The 23972-nt window shown below is 43.9% G+C and overlaps 1 protein-coding gene across 1 annotated transcript; it reads left to right on the plus strand.

Moving 5' to 3' along the window:
• The first annotated feature begins 21401 nt into the window (after positions 1–21401).
• LOC123396686 (aspartic proteinase nepenthesin-2-like) lies at positions 21402–23491 on the plus strand. Its single transcript, XM_045091549.1, has one exon. The coding sequence runs from the start codon at positions 21974–21976 to the stop codon at positions 23357–23359; it is 1386 nt and encodes a 461-aa protein (XP_044947484.1). The 5' UTR covers positions 21402–21973; the 3' UTR covers positions 23360–23491.
• The last annotated feature ends 481 nt before the right edge of the window (positions 23492–23972 follow it).

Raw genomic sequence — 23972 nt, forward strand, 5'->3', positions numbered from 1 at the left:
ACTCCGATTGGTACTTGTAAGGTTGCTAGTAGTGTTGATTACTCTTTGTAGTTGATGCTAGTTGGATTACTTGATGGAAGAGTTTATGTTCAGATCCTTGATGCTATTCATTACCTCTCTGGTCATGAATATGATTATGCATTGTGAGTAGTTACTTTTGTTCCTGAGGACAAGGGATAAGTCATGCTAATAGTAGTCATGTGAATTTGGTATTCGTTCGGTAATTTGATATGTTGTATGTTGTTTTTCCTCTAGTGGTGTTATGTGAACGTCGACTACATAGCACTTCACCATTATTTGGGCCTAGAGGAAGGCATTGGGAAGTAGTAAGTAGATGATGGGTTGCTAGAGTGACAGAAGCTTAAACCCTTGTTTATGCGTTGCTTCGTAAGGGGCTGATTTGGATCCACTAGTTTAATGCTATGGTTAGACTTTGTCTGAATTCTTTTTTTTGTAGTTGCGGATGCTTGCGAGAGGGGTTAATCATAAGTGGGATGCTTGTCCAAGTAAGGGCAGTACCCAAGCGCCGGTCCACCCAGATATCAAACTATCAAAATAACGAACGCGAATCATATGAACATGATGAAACTAGCATGACAGAAATTCCCGTGTGTCCTCGGGAGCGTTTTTCCTCCTATAAGACTTTGTCCAGGCTTGTCCCTTGCTAAAAAGGGATTGGGCCACTTTGCTGCACCGTTGCTACTTTTGTTACTTGTTTCTTTCTACGAATCATCTCACCACACAATCACTTGTTACCGACAATTTTAGTGCTTGCAGATATTTCCTTGCTGATAACCACTAGTCAGATCCTTATGGTCCTTGTTGGGTTCGACACTCTTACGTATCGAAAGGACTACAATTGATCCCCTATACTTGTGGGTCATCAAGACTCTTTTCTGGCGCCGTTGCCGGGGAGTGAAGCGCCTTTAGTAAGTGGAACTTGGTAAGGAAACATTCATATAGTGTGCTGAAATTTGTTGTCACTTGTCACTATGGATACTAATCCTTTGAGGGGCTTGTTCGGGGTATCTTCACCTGGAACGGAAGCACAAAGAGTTGCTCCTCAACCTGATGCACCTACTGAAAATATTTGCTTTGTATTTCCTTCGGGTATGCTTGAGAAACTGCTGGCTAATCCTTTTACAAGAGACGGAACATCACATCCAGACTTGCATCTAATCTATGTAGATGAGGTTTGTGGTTTATTTAAGCTTGCAGGTGTGCCCAAGGATGAGGTCAAGAAGAAGGTATTTCTTTTATCTTTGAAGGATAAGGCGTTGACATGGTATAGGCTATGTGATGATACTGGATCATGGGACTACAATCGGTTGAAATTGGAATTTCATCAAAAGTTTTATCCTATGCATTTAGTACATCGTGATCGGAATTATATTTATAATTTTTGGCCTCGTGACAGACAAAGTATCGCTCAAGCTTGGGGGAGGCTTAAATCAATGCTATATTCTTGCCCCAATCATGAGCTCTCGAGAGAAATTATCATTCAGAACTTCTATGCTCGTGTTTCTCATGATGATCACACCATGCTTGACACTTCTTGTACCGGTTCTTCTATGAAGAGAGATATTGACTTCAAATGGAATTTATTGGAGAGAATTAAATGCAACTCTGAAGATTGGGAGCTTGAAGAAGGTAAGGAGTCAGGTATGAATTTCACTTTTGATTGCGTTAAATCCTTTATTGAGACAAATACTTTTTGTGACTTTAGCGCTAAGTATGGACTTGACTCTGAGATAGTAGCTTCACTGTGTGAATCCTTTCCTGCTCATATTGATCTCCCCAAAGAGAAGTGGTTTAAATATGATCCTCCTTTAGAAGTCAATGTAGTTAAACCCACTCTAGTTGAAGAGAAAGTCATTGCCTATAATGATCATGTGGTTGCCAGTGCTTACATTGAGAAACCACCTTTCCCTGTTAGGATAAAGGATCATTCTAAAGCTTCAACTGTGATACATAGAGGCTATATTAGAACACCTACACCCCCTGAGCAAATTAGAGTTGAGCCTAACATTGCTATTATCAAAGATCTTCTGTCTGAAGAAGTTGAGGGACATAATATTCACTTCTGTGAAGATGCTGCTAGAATTGCTAAACCTCACGTTAGAGACAAACATAGGCCTATTGTTGGCATGCGTGTGGTTTCTGTTAAGATAGGAGATCATTGTTATCATGGTTTATGTGACGTGGGTGCCAGTGATAGTGCAACACCTCAATACTTATATGATGAAATCAAAGATGATATTGCACCTCTTAAGATAGAGCCTATTGATGCCACTATTCAGCTTGCCATTAGAGATACTATCTGCCCTGTGGGAATTGATAGGGATGTTGAAGTCTTGTGTGGTAAAACGAAGTATCCTGCTGATTTCCTCGTTCTTGCTACCGCACAAGATAGCTTTTGTCCCATCATATTTGGCAGACCTTTTCTCAATACCGTCAATGCTCATATTGACTGTGAGAAGCAAACTGTCACTATTGGCTTTGAAGGTGTGTCACATGAGTTCAATTTCGCCAAGTTTGGTAGACAACCTCATGAAAAAGAGTTGCCTAGTAGGGATGAAACTATTGCCTTAGCCTCTATTGCCGTGCCTCCTACTGATCGATTAGAGCAATACTTGCTTGAGCATGAAAATGATATGCATATGGATGAAAGGGATGAAATAGATAGAGTTTTCTTAGAACAATATCATATCCTTAAGAATAACTTGCATGTTGAACTGCTTGGGGATCCATCCCCACCAAAGGGTGATCCTGTGTTCGAGCTTAAACAGCTGCCTCATACTCTTAAATATGCCTATCTTGATGAAAAAGAGATATATCATGTCATTATTAGTGCTAGCCTCTCAGAGCATGAAGAAAAGAAGTTACTAAAAACTCTGAGGAAGCACCGTGCTGCTATTGGATATACTCTTGATGATCTTAAGGGCATTAGTCCTACTCTATGCCAGCACAAGATCAAAACCGATCCTGATTTCAAACCAGTTGCTGATCATCAAAGGAGATTGAATCCTAAGATGAAAGAAGTAGTAAGAAAAGAAATACTAAAGCTCCTAGAAGCGGGTATTATCTACCCCGTTGCTCATAGCGATTGGGTGAGTCTGGTGCATTGCGTCCCTAAGAAGTGGCATTACCGTTGTCCCTAATGATAAGGATAAATTGATCCCACACAGGATTATTACTGGCTACAGGATCGTGACTGATTTTAGGAAGTTGAATAAGGCCACTAGGAAAGATCATTACCCTCTGCCTTTTATCAATCAAATGCTAGAAAGGCTGTCTAAACACACACACTTTTGCTTTCTAGACGGTTATTCTGGTTTCTCCCAAATACCAGTTGCACAATCTGATCAGGAGAAAACCACTTTCACCTGCCCTTTCAGTACCTTTGCTTATAGACATATGCCTTTTGGCTTATGTAATGCACGTGCCACCTTTCAAAGATGTATGATGGCTATATTCTCTGACTTTTGTGAAAAGATTGTCGAGGTTTCCATGGATGACTTTTCCGTTTACGGGTCTTCCTTTGATGATTGCCTCAGCAACCTTGATCGAGTCTTGCAGATATGTAAAGACACCAATCTTGTCTTGAATTGGGAGAAGTGCCACTTTATGGTTAATGAAGGCATCGTTTTAGGACATAAAGTTTCTGAAAGAGGTATTGAAGTCGTTAAGGCTAAGGTTGATGCAATCGAGAAAATGCCATATCCCACAGATATCAAAGGTATAAGAAGTTTCCTTGGTCATGTTGGTTTCTATAGAAGGTTCATTAAGGACTTCTCTAAGATTTCTAGGCCTCTTACCAATCTCTTGCAAAAGGATATTCCTTTTGTCTTTGACGATGATTGTGAGGAAGCCTTCGAAATACTTAAGAGGGCTTTGATAACTGCACCTATTGTTCAACCACCTGATTGGAACTTACCTTTTGAGATCATGTGTGATGCTAGTGATTATGCTGTTGGTGCTGTTCTAGGGCGAAGAGTTGATAAGAAGCTGAATGTTATTCACTATGCTAGTAAAACTCTAGACAGTGCCCAGAGAAACTATGCTACTACGGAGAAGGAATTTTTAGCAGTCGTGTTTGCATGTGAAAAGTTCAGGTCTTACATAGTTGATTCCAAAGTCACTATTCACACTGATCATGCTGCTATTAAGTACCTCATGGAGAAGAAGGACGCTTAACCTAGACTTATCAGATGGGTTCTCTTGCTACAAGAATTAGATTTGCACGTTGTCGACAAAAAGGGTGCTCATAACCCAGTAGCAGATAACTTGTCTAGGTTGGAGAACATTCTTGATGACCCACAACCTATTGATGATAGCTTTCTCGATGAGCAATTGAATGTCATCAATGCTTCACGTAGTGCACCGTGGTATGCTGATTTTGCGAACTATATCGTTGCCAAATACATACCACCTAGTTTCACGTACCAGCAAAAGAAGAAGTTCTTCTTTGACTTGAGACACTACTTTTGGGATGAAACTCACCTTTATAAGGAAGGAGTAGATGGTGTTATTAGACGTTGTGTACCTGAACATGAGCAGGGACAGATCCTACAGAAGTGTCACTCCAAGGCCTACGGAGGGCACCATGCGGGACATAGAACTGCACACAAGGTATTGTAATCAGGTTTTTATTGGCCCACTGCTAGTGCAACAAAAGACCTTACAATGACGCCAGAAATAGGTGTGCCGACGACACCAGGAATCCTTATGCTACGGCTACGCCTTAAGGGACTTCCTAGGCAAATATGCAAAGGATTTCCCCCGTGGCCTTGGAGCCTTGCGTTGGTGTTCCCTCGAAGCAGAACGGGTGATGTAGCGCAGCGGTGGTAAGTATTTCCCTTAGTTTGAGAACCAAGGTATCGATCCAGTGAAGGAGTATCAAAAGAGCCTGCACAAACACAAAAAGCTTGCTCCCAACGCTATGAAGGGGTTGTCAATCCCTTATAGATTGTTTGCCAAGTGAGAACTGAAAGCAGCAAAGTAACAAAGCAAAGTAAAAGCCAGAGTGGAAACGATAGATGTGAATAGACCCGGGGGTCGTAGTGTTTACTAGTGGTTTCTCTCATGAAAGCAAGTAGACGGTGGGTGAACAAATTACTGTCGAGGAATTGATAGAACCGCGCAAAGTCATGACGATATCTACGACAATGATTATATCTATAGAACCGCATCATGCATCTAGTGTATTAAGTCCAAAAGAACAGAGTAACGCCTTAAGCAAGATGACATGATGTAGATGGACAATCTCATATCAACGACAGAGCCCACCTTGTTACCCTTGATGGCAACTACTCAATGTGTGCCTTGCTGCCCCTACTGTCACTGGGAAAGGTCACCACATGGTAAGAACCCAAAACCAAGCACTTCTCCCATTGCAAGAATCATAGATCTAGTTGGCCAAACAAAACCGAAGACTCAGAGAGACTTACAAGGATATCAAATCATGCATATAAGAAATCAGCAAAGACTCAAATATATATCATAGATAATCTGAGCACAAATCCACAATTCATCGGATCTCGACAAGCACACCGCCAAAGAAGATTACATCGGATAGATCTCCATGAAGATCATGGAGAACGTTGTATTGAAGATCCAAGAGAGAGAAGAAGCCATCTAGCTACTAACTACGGACCCGTAGGTCTGAAGTGAACTACTCATGAGTCATTGGAGGGGCGATGATGATGATGAAGAAGCCCTCCAACTCCAAAGTCCCCTCCGGCAGGGCGCCGGGAAGGGTCTCCAGATGAGATCTCGCGGAAACGGAAACTTGCGGCGGTGGAAAAGTATTTTCGAGGCTCCCTTGATTTTTTTCTTCTGATTTTTAGGGAATATATAGGCGCAAGATCTAGGTCAGGGGGGCGCCAGGGAGGCCATAAGCCTGCCCACCTCCGCCTCCCCCTGGTGGCGGAGTGGGGGCTTGCGGGCTCCCTGGAGCCCTCCTGGATTGGCCCACAGGCCCCCTGATCTTCTTTCGTTCGGGAAAAATTCATTTCGGGGATTTTATTACGTTTGGACTCCGTTCCAAAATCAGATTTGAAAAGAGCCAAAAACACAGAAAAAACAGGAACTCGCACTTGGCACTGAATTAATAAATTAGTCCCAAAAAAGATATAAAAGGTACATAAAACACCCAAAGATGACAAGATAACAACGTGAAACCATCAAAAATTATAGATACGTTTGAGACGTATCAAGCATCCCCAAGCTTAACTCCTGCTCGTCCTCGAGTAGGGAAGTGATAAAGAATGAATTTTTGATGCTTTCATGCTACCTTGCATAGGTGTCCTTTGTAACTCCTCTTATCTAACGTGAATGTTCAGATCCATTAGATTCAAAACAATAGTTTGCTATTGACGTGGAAACAATAATAATTCAAGCAAACTAGCAAGGTAATCATGAACTTTCAAAATAACAAGGCCAAAAGAAAGTTATCCCTACAAAAGCATATAGTCTGGCTATGCTATATCATCATTGCACAACGAATTTAAATCATGCACAACCCCGGTATTGGCCAAGTAATTTTTTCACAACTTTACTTTCTCAAACCTTTTCAACTCTCACATATTACATGAGCGTGAGCCATGGTTATAGCACTATAGATAGTGTGGAGTGTGGTGGAGGTTGCAAGACAAAAAGGAGAAGATAGTCACATTAACTAGGCATATCAATGAGCTGTGGAGATGCTCATCAATAGATATCAATGTGAATGAGTAGGGAATGCCATACAGATGATGCACTAGAGCTAAGAGTATGTGAAAGCTCTTAAAGAAAACTAGTGGGTGTGCATCCAACTTGCTTGCTCATGAAGACCTAAGGCAATTTTGAGGAAGCCTATCATTGGAATATACAAGCTAAGTTATATAACGAAAATTTCCCACTAGCCATATGGTGGTGACAAAACGACAGACTCTCAATCACGAAGATCATGGTGCTTAATATGCACAAGTGTGGAAAAAGTGGTAGCATTGTCTCTTCTCTCTTTTTCTGTCATTTTTTTATTATTTTTTGGTGGGCTCTTTGGCCTCTTTTTTTTGGTGGGCATCTTTGGCCTCTTTTATTTCCTCACATGGGACAATGCTCCATTAATGATGATCATCACACTTTCAACTCAAAACTTAGAGCAACTATGACTCTATACGGAATGCCTTCGGTAGTGTACCGTGACAATGATCTAGCATGGCATAGACATTAATGGGAACATCATGCTAGCTATCTTACGATCATGCAATAGCAATGTAGACGTGGTGGCACATGTCATGGTGGTAGTTGCATGGCAATATATCTCAGAATGACTTTGAAAAAGCCATAGTAGGTAGGTATGGTGGCTGTTTTGAGGGAGGCTAATGGTGGGTTTTGTGCACCGGCGAAAGTTGCACGGCACTAAGAAGATAGTGATGGTGGAAGGTGAAAGTGCATCTAAACCATGGACTCAACATTAGTCATGAAGAACTCATATACTTGTTGCAAAAGTTTTATTAGTAATCAAAACAAAGCATTCAACGCATACTCCTAGGGGAAGGGTTGGTAGGTATGAACCATCGCGCGATCCCGACCGCCACGCAAAGGATGACAATCAATAGACTAATCATGCTCAGATTTCATCACATAGAGGTTCACCATACGTGCATGCTACGGGAATCACTAACTTCAACACAAGTATTTCTAGATCCACAACACCTTACTACCATAACTTCAATATTACCAAAACCACAACTCCAAACTAATTGAGATGAATCAAACTTCTCTAACTATTCAATGCACATGAAGGTGGAAGTTTTCATATCCCTTTGGATAACTACGCCTTTTGAGACTACTTTCAAAGCATAGATCAACTACCAAGCCACGCACCGCTGTGCTCTAAAAGATATAAGTGAAACACATAGAGCAAAAGTATCTAGCTCAAAAGATATAAGTGAAGCACATGTGAGCTGAATTGTCTACCAAAAGATATAAGTGAAGCTCGACAAAATCACGGTGAGTGCATGTCTCTCTCTCTAGGTGTGCAGCAAGGATGATTGTGACACAACAAAAATAAAAGACTCCTACGATACAAGACGCTCCAAGCAAAAACACATAACATGTGGTGGATAAAAATATAGCCCCAAGTAATGTTACCGATGGATTGAAGACGAGAGAGGGGATGCCTTCCCGGGGCATCCCCAAGCTTAGGCTTTTACTGCATCCTTGAATCTCTTGGGGTTCCTTGGGCATCCCCAAGCTTGAGATCTTTCCACTCTTTATCTCTTTGTCCATAAGAACTTCACCCAAAACATGAAAACTTCACAACACGAAACTTAAACAGAAACTCGTGAAAACATTAGTATGAGAAAGCAAACCACCACTTCCTTAGGTACTGTAGAAAACTTAAATTCTACTTGTGCTGATGTTGGGTTACTGTATTTTCAATCTTCCATGGCTAATACGCCCCGATACTATCCATAGTTTCATAAAAATAAGCAACCAACACAACAAAACAGAATCTGTTAACAGCAGACCAGTCTGTAGGAATCTGTATATTTCGTATACCTCTGGTACTTCACAAATTCTGAAAGATTACTACAGTCTGAAGAGTTAGCGTAGAAATCAGTAGCAAAAACAATCAACTCAAAAGCTCTTACAGAACAAAAATTAAAATTCATTTCGTGAGCAGAAAGTTTCTGTCTTTTCCAGCATGACCAATCAATCATCCCCAAGACTAATCATAACGGTTTTGCTTGGCACAAACGCAAAAAGAAACACAAAAAACACATTCATAACAGAATTATGAAAGTGTGGAAAACACAAAACAGAAAGAAACAGGATAGATTCATTGGGTTGCCTCCCAACAAGCGCTTTTGTTTAACGCCCTTAGCTAGGCGAAATGTGATGGAATCACGTATAGTCATCTTTGGTGCTCAAACCATAAGTAGTGTGATCATTTATCATCTTAAGATCTTCATATTCATTGGATGACTCACCACTAGCTTTAGGAACAACAACAGACTTGACGGTCTTTTTGAGAGTGAGATTTGGAGTATTTTGCACAGCGGCAAAAGCGGAACCCAAGTTGGTTATGACATCTTCTAATTTGCCAATTCTAGAAGAATCATTAACTATAAGTTTCTTCTCCCTTCAAATTTTCAAAAAATTTCCCACTTTGGATCCGTACTGAGTAATTTGATTGTGGATCTTTCTATCCAAACCCTCAATAAGTTCAACTTTGGCAATTTTGCTTTCAATAGCGTCAAGCCTTTGCATCACGTGTTCCAAGGTCAAGGTAGTTCCATTAACCATGAGCGGGGGTGAGCCTACCAAATTCATGATAGCTCTATAGGAGTCAACAGTATGGCTCCCCAGAAAATTCCCGCCTACAATGGTGTCAAGGATATACCTATTCCAAGGAGAAATCCCAACATAGAAACTGCGAAGGAGGACGGTAGTGGATTGCTTACGAGTAGATCTACTTTGAGCATTGCAAATCCTGTACCAAGCGTCCTTTAAATTTTCTTCCTCATTTTGCGTGAAATTGAGAACTTCATTCTCAGGGGTGTCGTTTGGAGTGGTGGGTCTAGCCATTGATAGACTATCTCACACACAAATGAGTAGGAAGAGAGAGTGCAACGGGCAAAAGAAAACGGCAAAGGAGAAAGGCAAATGAAAACGACAAATGTGAAGTGGGGGAGAGGAAAATGAGAGGCAACTCGCAAAAAAGTAAATGCAAGAGATGAGTTTGTGAGACCTACTTGGAGAGATCTCTCCTTCCCCGGCAACGGCGCGAGAAATACTTCTGCTACTGCAACAAAAGACCTTCCAACGGCGCCAGAAATAGGTCTGTCGACGGCACCAGGAATCCTTCTGCTACGGCTACGCCTTAAGGGACTTCCTAGGCAAATATGCAAAGGATTTCCCCCGTTGCCTTGGAGCCTTGCGTTGGTGTTCCCTCAAAGCGGAAAGGGTGATGTAGCGCAGCGGTGGTAAGTATTTCCCTCAGTTTGAGAACCAAGGTATCGATCCAGTGAAGCAGTATCACAAGAGCGTGCACAAACACAAAAAGCTTGCTCCCAACACTATGAAGGGGTTGTCAATCCCTTATAGATTGTTCGCCAAGTGAGAACTGAAAGCAGCAAAGTAACAAAGCAAAGTAAAAGCGAGAGTGTAAACGATATATGTGAATAGACCCGGGGGATGTAGTGTTTACTAGTGGCTTCTCTCATGAAAGCAAGTAGACGGTGGGTCAACAAATTACTGTCGAGCAATTGATAGAACCGTGCAAAGTCATGACGATATCTACGACAATGATTATATCTATAGGCATCACATTCAAAACAAGTAGACCGATACTCTCTGCATCTACTACTATTACTCCACACGTCGACCGCTATCCAACATGCATCTAGTGTATTAAGTCCAAAAGAATAGAGTAACGCTTTAAGCAAAATGACATGATGTAGATGGACAATCTCATATCAACGACAGAGCCCACCTTTTTACCCTTGATGGCAACTACTCAATGTGTGCCTTGCTGCCCCTACTGTCACTGGGAAAGGTCACCACATGGTAAGAACCTAAAACCAAGCACTTCTCCCATTGCAAGAATCATAGATCTAGTTGGCCAAACAAAACCCAAGACTCGGAGAGACTTACAAAGATATCAAATCATGCATATAAGAAATCAGCAAAGACTCAAATATATATCATAGATAATCTGGTCACAAATCCATAATTCATCGGATATCGACAAACACACCGCCAAAGAAGATACATCGGATAGATCTCCATGAAGATCATGGAGAACTTTGTATTGAAGATCCAAGAGAGAGAACAAGCCATCTAGCTACTAACTACGGACCCGTAAGTCTGAAGTGAACTACTCACGAGTCATTGGAGGGGCGATGATGATGATGAAGAAGCCCTCCAACTCCAAAGTCCCCTCCGGCAGGGCGCCGGGAAGGGTCTCCAGTTGAGATCTCGCGGAAACGGAAGCTTGCGGCGGCGGTAAAGTATTTTCGAGGCTCCCTTGATTTTTTTCTGATTTTTAGGGAATATATAGGCGCAAGATCTAGGTGAGGGGGCGCCAGGGAGGCCACAAGCCTGCCCACCGCCGCCTCCCCCTGGTGGAGGAGTGGGGGCTTGTGGGCTCCCTGGAGCCCTCCTGGCTTGGCCCACAGGCCCCCTGATCTTCTTTCGTTCAGGAAAAAATCATTTTGGGGATTTTATTCTGTTTGGACTCCATTCCAAAATCAGATCAGAAAAAACAGGAACTGACACTTGGCACTGAATTAATAATTTAGATCCAAAAAAGATATAAAAGGTACATAAAACATCCAAAGATGGCAAGATAACAACGTGAAACCATCAAAAGTTATAGATACGTTTGAGATGTATCACCCACTCTCTTCAAGGATGCCCGTAAGTTTGTCTTGTCTTGTGACGAATGTCAAAGAATAGGTAATATTAGTAAACGTTAGGAAATGCCTATGAACTATTCACTTGTCATCGAACCATTTGATGTTTGGGGCTTTGATTATATGGGACCTTTTCCAAAATCCAACGGGTATTCTCACATCTTAGTTGCTCTTGATTACGTCACTAAGTGGGTAGAAGCTATCCCCACTAGTAGTGCTGATCACAACACCTCTATCAAGATGTTGAAAGAAGTTATCTTCCCTAGGTTTGGAGTCCCTAGATATCTAATGACCGACGGTGGTTCACACTTCATTCATGGTGCTTTTCGTAAAACGCTTGCTAAGTACGATGTCAACCATAGAATTGTGTCTCCCTATCACCCTCAGCCCAGTGGTCAGGTAGAGCTAAGCAACAGAGATTAAACTAATTCTGCAAAAGACTGTCAACAGGTCTAGAAAGAATTGGTCTAAGAAGCTCGATGATGCACGCTGGGCTTATAGAACTGCCTATAAGAATCCCATGGGCATGTCTCCGTACAAAATGGTGTACGGTAAAGCATGTCATTTACCTCTTGAGCTAGAGCATAAAGCTTATTGGGCAATCAAAGAGCTCAACTTTGATTTCAAACTTGCCGGTGAGAAGAGGTTATTTGACATTAGCTTGCTTGATAAATGGAGAACTCAAGCATATGAGAATGGCAAGCTGTTCAAAGAGAAGGTTAAGAGGTGGCATGATAAGAGGATACAAAAGCGTGAGTTCAATGTAGGTGATTATGTCTTTCTATATAACTCTCGTTTAAGATTCTTTGCAGGCAAGCTTCTCTCTAAATGGGAAGGTCCCTATGTTGTTGAGGAAGTATATCGTTCCGGTGCTATCAAGATCAACAACACGGAAGGTAATTGTCTGAGAGTTGTAAATGGGCAGAGAATCAAGTATTATATCTCAGGTACTCCCATAAATGTTGAAAGCAATATCATCGATACCATAACTCCGGAGGAATACCTAAGGGATGTTTATCAGCCTGTTTCAGACTCCGAAAACGAAGAGGTATGTGATTCGGTAAGAAAACAGAGTCCAAAACTTTTCCAATAGGAAATTTTCTCCGTTTTGGAATATTTGAAAAAAATACAAAAATTGGAAGTAGTCCGGAAAGTGCGCGAGGAGGCGACAAGCCTGCACGGCACGGGCCCACCCCTGGCCGTGCCGTGAGGGGTTGTGGCCACCTCGTGCGCCTCCCGGACTCTGTTTTCATGCAGGGGACTCCTTCTGGTCTAGAAAAAATCATTATATATACTCCTGTTTGGTCTGACCCCTGCATCACACAGATTTCTTCTATTTTTCGTTTCGAGCCTGTTTTCTATCGCAGATCTCCAAGGTATAAATCAAAGATTAATGGCCCTCTTGGAGTCAAAGATTGCAACAACTCCTCCACCATCACCACCAAAGGAAGATCTATGATTGTGAACACTCACTAAACTATTGCATGCCTAGAAGTAGATGTTGGACAAGGAAGACAACATAATGAATTGTGTTTGCTTGGCTCTGAACAATGTTATATGATTAGAGATCCCTTAGCATGTGACGATTGCTTCCACCTCACAATAGACAAACCTCCCCCACCAAGTAGAGATAATACTTGTGCATCCATAAACCTTCAAACCAGTTTTGCCTTGAGTGTCCACCATACCTACCTATGGATTGAATAAGATCCCTCAAGTAAGTTGTCATTGCTGCAAGCAATACAAATTTCTCTCTAATATGTATGATCTATTAGTGTTTGGAAAATAATATTTGTACGAACCTGTGATGATGAAGACATAAAAGCGACAGACTGCATAATAAAGTTCTTTATCATAGGGGCAATATAAAGTGACGTTCCTCCGCACTAAGAGGACACACATCCAAACCTTAAAAGCGCATGACAAGCTCTGCTTCCCTCTACGAAGGGCCTATCTTGTACCTTTACTTTTTGTCCCTGAAAGAGTCATGGTGATCTTCACCAATTCCTTATCCCGCCTTTATCTTGGCTACCGTCGTATGCTTGGCAAAGATCTATATTCATATGTCAACTTGGAGGTAGGCATTCATGACTTATTATTGTTGACATTACCCTTGAGGTAATCAGTTGGGAGGCAAAACTGTAAGCCCCTATCTTTCTCTATGTCCAGCTGAAACTTTGATCTCATGAGTACCACGTGAGTTGTCGAAATTGTAGAGAACGAAAGAATGATTGAGTATGTGGATTTGCTTTACAAGCTCTTATTTGACTCTTTCTGATGTTGTGATAAATTGCAATTTCTTCAATGACTAAAGGCTATCGGTTGTTACTTCTCGGTAAGGTTCTTGATCCATGCTTTACTTTGTGAAGGAATTATCACTTTAGCATTAGAGATTATATGTTGGTATTGCTGTTCTCATCTTGATCATGATGCATGCATGTTTTTATCTTGTTTTGTCGACACTTCTCTCCCTAAACATGTGGACATATTTAGTGAGCTAGGGTTTCGCTTGAGGACAAGCGAGGTCTAAGCTTGGGGGAGTTGATACGTCCATTTTGCATCATGTTTCCATGTTGATATTTATCGCTTCTTTGGCTATTATTTCACTTCACGGTACTATTCTTATGCCTTTTCTCTCTTATTTTGCAAGGTTTACATGAAGAGGGAGAATATCGGCAACTGGAATTCTAGCCTGAAAGTGGAGCAAAGTTGAGATACCTATTCTGCGCAACTCCAAACACCGTGAAAAGCAACGGGGATTTTTTTCCCAATTTATCAAAAACACTCGGTCGAAGAAGTGCCAGAGGGGCACCAGGGGGTACCCACAAGCCTGCACGGCGCGGCCACCCCCCCAGGCCGCGCCATGGGGGCTTGTGGGCAGCCCACTAGCCCACTGGCCCCCCTCTTTTGCTATATGGAGGGTTTCGTCCAGGAAAAAATCGGGGAGGAGCTTTTTCGTGGTTTCGCTGCCGCCACGAGACGGAACTTGAGCAGAACCAATCTAGAGCTCCGGCAGGATGATCCTGCCGGGGAAACTTCCCTCCCGGAGGGGGAAATCATCGCCATCGTCATCACCAACACTCCTCTCATCGGAGGGGACTCGTCACCATCAACATCTTCATCAGCACCATCTCATCTCCAAACCCTAGTTCATTACTTGTAACAATTCTATGTCTCGCGACTCCGATTGGTAATTGTAAAGTTGCTAGTAGTGTTGATTACTCTTTGTAGTTGATGCTAGTTGGATTACTTGGTGGAAGAGTTTATGTTCAGATCCTTGATGCTATTCATTACCTGTCTGGTCATGAATATGATTATGCTTTGTGAGTAGTTACTTTTGTTCCTCAGGACATGGGATAAGTCATGCTAATAGTAGTCATGTGAACTTGGAATTCGTTCGGTAATTTGATATGTTGTATGTTGTTTTTCCTCTAGTGGTGTTATGTGAACGTCGACTACATAACACTTCACCATTATTTGGGCCTAGAGGAAGGCATGGGGAAGTAGTAAGTAGATGATGGGTTGCTAGAGTGACAAAAGCTTAAACCCTAGTTTATGTGTTGCTTCGTAAGGGGCTGATTTGGATCCACTAGTTTAATGCTATGGTTAGACTTTGTCTTAATTCTTCTTTTGTAGTAGCGGATGCTTGTGAGAGGGGTTAATCATAAGTGGGATGCTTGTCCAAGTAAGGGCAGTACCCAAGCGCCGGTCCACCCACATATCAAACTATTAAACTAACAAACGCGAATCATATGAACATGATGAAACTAGCATGACAGAAATTCCCGTGTGTCCTCGGGAGCGTTTTTCCTCCTATAAGACTTTGTCCAGGCTTGTCCCTTGCTACAAAAGGGATTGGGCCACTTTGCTGCATCGTTTCTACTTTTGTTACTTGTTGCTTGCTACGAATCATCTCACCACACAATCACTTGTTACCGACAATTTCAGTGTTTGCAGATATTTCCTTGCTGATAACCACTTGTCAGATCCTTCTGCTCCTCGTTGGGTTCGACACTCTTACTTATTGAAAGGACTACGATTGATCCCCTATACTTGTGGGTCATCACGTAGCTACTACAATGTTTAAGCCTAGCTATAGTAAAATCACAAATAAGATGATAGCAATCGTCAAAAATCGCTGCCACCACCGCCGAATAATGACTACTCATCTTTATTGTTTCAACGACCTTCAAGTTGTGAGAATTAGTAACGAGACGATATCATCCTATCATTTGCACAAGGGCTAGATCAAATCTGAGCACCAAAGCTTTGACTATCAGGACATACGCACAGTCGTCAATTTTTTATTCCCTCCAGCGATGAAGTTTCCTTTATAATCCCTCAAAATCTCCCTGGTCATACCAATAAGCAAGTCTTGATCAAAAGAAGCATCGGCTTTAAGTTTAACAAAAACCCTAGGGGAGAAGATCCACCCCTGTTTTCTCATAGTGTCCTTTCGATATGATGCGTAACATAGTTTATGATAATAGCGCGAATCCCCATGGTAACATGATAAGGATCTTAAACTACCCCTTCAAAAACCAACTTACACCTTACCCACCAAAAATACAAGGCCACAATGGCGATCATCTCCCGAGCATTGAGAAGGCCCAAATTGGACAAATCTTTGTCTCACAATAGAAGTAAGAATTCCAAGACCATCTAACCAGAATGGTCCATAAGACTTTCGAAAGGGATTAATATTCCAGGACCATCTAACAAGATCTCATAAATAGGTTTGACCAAAATCTTCATTCCATTTATGAGAGACTCGACCAATAAGATCCACATTGGATAATAAATTAATCCCTTTCGAGGTAATAACTTTCCTATCAATGCAATTTGGAACCCACACATTATTCCAAATATTAATATTTCGACCATCCCCTACTCTCCATATATAACCATGATTTAGGGTATTGATGCGATCCATATACTTTGCCAAGTGAATCACTGCCCTTTTTTAAACTTTGAGTTCAGCAAGTCACCATGAGGAAAATATTTAGCTCTCAATGGTGGCACATAAGGATTCGGGGTTCTCAATGAGGCGTCAAGCCTGCTTTGCTAATATTGCAAAACTGAAGTAGTGTATATCACGAAATCCATCCCTCCCAGATTCTTTGGGACACACAATTTCCACCAAACCATCCAATGCATCCTATTTTGGTTTTCCTCGCCCCACCAGAAATATGACATCACATCGATAATTCCTTTAACATCTATTTTGGGATTTAAAGACCGACAATGCATAGGCTACCGACTTGAGGAGAATTTTGTTCCCTCCATCGGGTAATAACTTCTCCTTACAACCACTAATTTTCTCAACAATCTGATCAATCAGATACTGAAAACTATAAAAATTATCCAAGCCCATATTTGCGGCAATCCTAAATACTTATCATTGAGTGCGTCAGCCATGATATTCAAAGTGGTGCACACTTTCTCTAATTTTGACACCAGTATTGGTACTAAAAACATGCTAGATTTGTCAACACTCACCATTTTCTGGCACAATAAGAGTCCAATACCGACTTCGAAGTTTCAACACTATGAATATTAACTTCCATGAGGATTAAGGACTCGTACGCAAAAAGAAGATTGATGACACAACGAGCGTATCTGCAAACCTGCACTCCCAAAATATTATCATTTTCCTTTGCATGTGTCAAGAGGGCAGTCAAACCCTCTGTTCATAACAAAAAGGATAAGGGGATAAAGGATCTCGTTGTCATAAACCTCTCGAAGGCTTGAAACTTTCACTTATTTCCGCATTAAACCAAACTTGGTATTCAATAATGGATACACATTGCATATTAAAATTGGTCCAATTCTCCCGGAAGCTAAGTTTCAACATATGCTGCTTCGAGAAAGACAACTCTACACAACCATAGGCCTTGTGCATTTCAAGTTTGATGGCGCACAAACCCTCTTTTCCCTCTCTTTTATTTTTTATTTTATGGAAGCACTCATAAGCCACTAAAACATATACATGATTACTATACCATGCACAAATGCGCTTTGATTCGGGCTAATAATCACTCGAAGGAAAACATTCAGTCCAGTCGCCGCCATTTTGACAATAATGTTATAAACCACATTACATAACCTTTTCGGCCTGAATTGGGTAACTTCCTCACAAAAACGCGCCTATTTTATTGTACATTGGTTTGGGTCGCATCTAATTGGAGGAAGGTGGTTTAGGATATGTCATGGGCGGTTCAAATCATGGAGATTGTGGGGAAGACGATAAACAGTGTTTTGCAGGAGTTGGAAGATAGAAATCTAGTTGTTCGCTTTACATCTAAAGGTTAAGAAAAATACTACTAGATCAAACATGTTTTTTTCCAGTCAACTACCTCCTAGACGACCTCTGCCTCAGTCCCGCTTCTATTTATCTACTCCGCTTTAAATTTGTGACCCTTTTCGAAACAAAGAAAGTCTATTCTCCATCCTTTAACTTTATATAAAGTTCACTTTTCACCCTAAATATTTTTTGACTCCAAAAATAATCTTAATTTCACATAATAGTTCAGTAACACAACTCTCTGAATTTTATATGATTTTAGACGGATTGTGTTCACATCAGCACAAAATCATGAACCGCGTTGGCGAACCATTTGGAGAGTTCGGGTTCAACTTGGACCAAAAGAAATTTCTAGGATGGGAAGTAAATATTCTCGAAAGTTCAACGATGAAATAGGGGGGGTTCCTTCTTTTCGAACCTTAAGCTCGAAGATTTCGCACGAATACACAAAGTTTGTGTATCTTTTCATCAATAGTAGAAAAGAGAATAAGTAAAATAGAGGTACAATGCATGCCATGAACACAAGAAGGCATGGGCATGAAACTCGAAGTAGTGATGGAAGGGCTGATCAACCCACATAGGGGTATAAAACACAACTAAACCCACCAAGCCTAAAACTAGAGAGTCAGGTTGGACCACGACGACGTCGAACATCTCCAAAGCCAAGACGAGGGAAGTCACGAGTGATCAAGATGGTGCCTTCAAGAAGGGAACAATGTTGTGACGCTACTGTCATCCAATCCGAATAACCGAGCTTAGGGTTTCCTCCAATGCTCGAGGAGGGGCACAGATAAAGGCCATGGCAGCGCCTCCAGGAAGAGAAACGACAACCACGAGTGCCGCCCCTGCCAGCTTCGGCAAGATGAGTATAGATTTCACATAGCCCGAGTTTGACTAATTCCACAACCACCAGATCAGGATTAGAAGATTAGGAAGTCAACATGACGGTTGACTGCCCCCTCAGAAGGGGGGAGTTGGGGTTGCGCTTGTCATTGTCGCAAACGGGAGCTCTGGAACCAACGTGGCATGTACGTGGATGTGGTTGGGGAAGCAGTGGCGGTAGAGAGGTGACAAGGACGGGGATGGCGACGGTTGCCACTAACTAGCCAATAATCAGAAGGGAACTCAGTTATGAGCTGCCAGAGGAGGAGTCGCCTGAACGCCAACAAGCTGAAGAAGCTGGAGGGGGCGCAACAACCCGAGCACCGAGGCCAAAAACTACACTCGCAAGGGACGTCGTCAAGACATGGACGATGGAGAACGCAGGTTCCTCACCACCGTGACCGGAGAGGTGCCGACAAAAATCCCCCATGAATCTACAACCGTCTAACAAGAGGAACCTGATACCTCCCAAACATATCTACTTTTTCAAATACTTTTGCTCTTGTTTTGGACTTCTATTTGCATGATTTGAATGAAACTAAGCCAGACTAACGTTGTTTTCACGAGAACTGCCACGATGTTGTTTTTGTGCAGAAATAGAAGTTTTCGAAATAGGATGAAACTTCTTGTGGATTTTTTCTAGAAGATATAAAAATTATTGGAGTGAAGACCCACCAGAGGGGGCCACATGTTGGGGCCAAGCCAACATGACGCAAACCCCCTTGGCGCGCCCTGTTGGCTTGGGACCACCTCGTGGCTCCTCCAACCCTAATTCCAGCCCTATAAATTCTTAATTCCAGAGAAAAATATGAGAGAAGTTTTCATCGCATTTTACAAGACGGAGCCGCCACCACCTCATGTTCTTGCTCGGGATTGCTGGTATGGAGTCCGTTTGGGGCTCTGGAGAGGGGGATTCATCGTCGTCGTTATCACCAACCCTTCTCCATCAACACCATCATGATTCTCACCGCTGGGAGTGACTAATTCCTTTGTAGGCTTGCTGAATGTTGATGGGATTAGATGACATTTATCATTTAATCGAGATATTTTGAGAGGGCTTGATCCCTAGTATCCACTATGTTCCGAGATTCATGTTGCTATGACTTTTATATGCTTAATGCTTGTCAGTAGGGCCCATTTGCCATGATTTCAGATGTCAACCTATTATGTTTCTATGAATATGAGAGTGTTTTGGATCCTATCTTGCAAGTTGTATGTACCTATTACCTGTCATGATCCGCATACCCCAAGATGACAATAATTGGGATTATTTCCGGTGATTGTCGTAGTTTGAGAAGTTCATGTATTCACTATGTGTTAATGCTTTGTTTCGGTTCTCTATTAAAAGGAGGTCCTAATATCCCTTAGTTTCCTTATGGACCACACTGCCACGGAAGGGTGGGACAAAAAATGTCATTCAAGTTCTTATTATAACCATGTATGACTATATACAAAATACATGCCTACATTATATTGATGAATTGGAGCTAATTCAGTGTCATTCTAATGTGTAACTGTTACATGATGAATGCCATATAAATCATTATCCACCACCGATCCAATGCCTACACTTTTAATATACTGAATTTGCCAAGTTACCATTATTGTTGCTATTGTTACAATCACTACAAAACTGTTGTTGTTACCGTTACCGTTACTACTACTATTTTACCATGCTACCAAAACTTTTGCTATATAGATATACCTTAGGTATGGTTGAATTGGCAACTCAACTGATAAGACCAATAAATATTCTTTGACTTCCATTGTGCCGAATGAACAAATAAGGATGTAATACTACCCGTGAAGACTGTTTTGACCCCCTACACTTATAGGCTATGAGAACCACCGTGCGCAAACACACGCAGAAGTCGCTGCCCCAACTCAGAGGAGGCGTTGTCAAAGGCGGATGGCCGCGCCGCTACGCCGGACCGGACAGGACGCAACAGTTGGAGGAGCTGCCCGCGGTGCGCCAAATCGGATCTGAGGGGTAGGGGTTTGGCACAATCGAGACGAAGCCACCCTCCGCCACCATCTCTGAGCTCGGCACGACTTCGCCTTCAACAGCGGCGATACGAAGGGATAGTGGTGAGGGAGGGGGGCCAAACGCTGGCGACGCCGGGGAGTGGAAGTCTCCACCAACCAGCATTAACCAGAAAGTTGTGTGAAGGTCACACATAGGATAGATCACTTGGATGGATTAATAAGCTGAAAGTTGTGGGAAGATGATAGCTAGCTGATGCTGATGGCCGGGTTCATCCTTGATCTATGCGGTCGTGTACCGCACAGACTATGTGTTTTCTGTGTTGCCATCCAGAACATATCCAGTCAACTTGCATCAACATCACATGAGCCAACGCTCCATTATGGCAAGGGCAAGGCATAATTCATTCCGTGGCGAGCTGATGGAACCGGGGCGGCGTCCTGTACTATCCATGCCCACATATGTGCTTTGTTTAGTGCCGTAGTTCAGCAGGCCGCAAGCCAAGCATAAGAGCAAGTACAATAAGGTACAGTCAGCAGGCTGTAAGAATTAAAATACTATATTTTTTGAGTTGGATGAGAGAGAAGATGAGAGAGAAGGGAAACGGGCTCTTCGTGAAAAGCCAGCTCTAGCACGTGCTCCTAGGTGTTTTGTGAGAATGAAAGGTGAGCCATATATGATAAAAGTAGTACTCTTTTGTAGCTAACTATTGTACAAGCTAGCTATAAGGTGAACTATAAGATGACTTATAGCCAGCAGTTGGCTATACTATTAACCATGCTCTTAATGCACCATCACAGCAAGTGGTGTCCGGCCCCAGACGGTCGGAAAGCCTTGGTGACACACCAACTTGTACACATCGGATTTCTTGCGTACTGCCTAGATTTTAGGTTGGAATTAGATCCGGGCATCGAATATCTGCTCCATCTCCTGCAGGAATCCGGCGGCGCGCACCGCAACCGCAAGGGCCCGAGCTCCTCGCACCGGTAGCCTTATCTATGCAATGCAGAATTCCCCTCTAAGTTCGGTGGTCACATCAAGAATTTTAGCCGTGATCTAGTGGTGCCTGCGGTCGATGAGGTGCAGGTCGCCAAACTCTCTCTCGCTCGGCTCCACACACCCAGCGGTCGATCGGTGACTCCCCGGGCGGGGCCAAGAGCATTCCCCTACTTTGGTGCTTCGTCCACCATTGAGATTTGAGAAGCGAATTTTGTAAAGCCGCATGGAGCATCATCGTCTTGGCCCCGGCAAGGTTGCTTTCGATGCGTGTTTGCGTCCGAGCGGTGCAGGAATAAATCGGTTCGTTCGTGCGTGCGTGGATATATATGCGACGCCTTGCCGCGCAAACTTGAGATACCAATTCGTCCGGGAGCTGGCTTGATCGCGGAGGGCACCATGAAGCAGGCATTGGTGGCGCTGGCGGTGCCGTTGCTCCTCGCCGCGTCGCTCTACGCTTCGACGTCGCCGGACACGGCCGACGCCTTCGCCGGGGACGTCCGGCTCCACCTGACGCACGTGGACGCCGGGAAGCAGATGTCCAGGCGCGAGCTGATCAGGCGCGCCATGCAGCGCAGCAAGGCGAGGGCGGCGGCGCTCTCCGTGGCGAGGAGCGGCAGCGGGCGCGTCCCCGGCAAGAGCGCGCAGCAGGGGGAGCAGCACCAGCAGCCTGGCGTGCCGGTCCGCCCGTCCGGCGACCTCGAGTACCTCATCGACCTCGCCATCGGCACGCCGCCGCAGCCCGTGTCCGCGCTGCTGGACACCGGCAGCGACCTCATCTGGACGCAGTGCGCGCCGTGCGCGAGCTGCCTCGCGCAGCCGGACCCGCTGTTCGCTCCGGCCGCGTCGTCGTCGTACGTGCCCATGCGGTGCTCTGGCCAGCTCTGCAACGACATCCTGCACCACAGCTGCCAGAGGCCGGACACCTGCACCTACCGCTACAACTACGGCGACGGGACGACCACGCTCGGCGTCTACGCCACCGAGCGCTTCACCTTCGCGTCGTCGTCCGGAGAGAAGCTCAGCGTGCCGCTTGGGTTCGGCTGCGGCACCATGAATGTCGGCAGCCTCAACAACGGCTCCGGCATCGTCGGCTTCGGGCGGGACCCGCTCTCGCTCGTGTCTCAGTTGTCGATCCGGCGCTTCTCCTACTGCCTCACGCCCTACACAAGCACCAGGAAGAGCACCCTCATGTTCGGGTCCCTGTCCGACGGCGTCTTCGAGGGCGACGACGCCGCCACCGGCCAAGTCCAGACCACGAGGCTCTTGCAGAGCCGCCAGAACCCGACCTTCTACTACGTCCCGTTCACCGGGGTGACGGTCGGCACGAGGCGGCTGCGAATACCGCTCTCGGCGTTCGCTCTGAGGCCCGATGGCTCCGGAGGGGTGATCGTCGACTCCGGCACGGCGCTCACGCTGTTCCCGGCGGCGGTGCTCACCGAGGTACTGAGGGCGTTCCGCGCGCAGCTGAGGCTGCCGTTCACGAGCAGCAGCAGCCCGGACGACGGCGTCTGCTTCGCGACGCCGATGGCCGCAGGCGGGAGGCGCGCGTCGGCGGCGACGGTGGTGTCGGTGCCGAGGATGGCGTTCCACTTCCAAGGCGCGGACCTCGAACTGCCGCGCCGGAACTACGTCCTGGACGACCCGAGGAGGGGGAGCTTGTGCATCCTCCTGGCCGACTCCGGGGACTCGGGCGCCACGATCGGCAACTTCGTGCAGCAGGACATGCGCGTGCTCTACGATTTGGAGGCGGAGACCCTGTCGTTCGCTCCGGCGCAGTGCTGATGCATTCGACCGACCTGTATGTGTGTATCAAAAAAGGAGAGGCGTCATTTATGGTAGCGCGCGCATGCATCAAATAAGAGCATGTACTCGTAGGATTTAGGATTGGCTAATAAAATGACCAATGTTTTGTTACGGCTATTAATACGGACAGGTACTGAGCTACACGATGGGTTTCCCAAAAAGGAGCATCAACCCCTGAGATTTAGGATTCTAATCCAACAGCTCCTTAAAATTTGAATTTGAAAATCTATACAATACATGTGCAACCGCTCCACGAATTGCTCCGTCGGGGCTTCGGAAGCAGAGTCCCGAAGCGGAGAAACTTCGAACAGGACCTTAATCAACTCTTAGTCAAGTGAGAGAACATAAAATAAATAAATTACACCCATCTTCAGGTGAAATCTCATGAAAATAGCATCTATTAAGACTTAACTAAATCTGGATCGACTAAAATTTGACAATCCCATTTTTTATTTTTATTTTTTAATAAAAGACATATATCTTACTTCATAAATAAAGCTATCAAACACTAAACAAGGTTCGAACAAATAGATAAGAATCCACCTCAGCAAAGCACATGCACTTAACAATTTTAAGATTGTGAGAGCAGCAA

This window comes from Hordeum vulgare, chromosome 5H (genome assembly GCF_904849725.1).
Source record: "Hordeum vulgare subsp. vulgare chromosome 5H, MorexV3_pseudomolecules_assembly, whole genome shotgun sequence".
In the NCBI taxonomy this organism is placed as follows: domain Eukaryota; kingdom Viridiplantae; phylum Streptophyta; class Magnoliopsida; order Poales; family Poaceae; genus Hordeum; species Hordeum vulgare.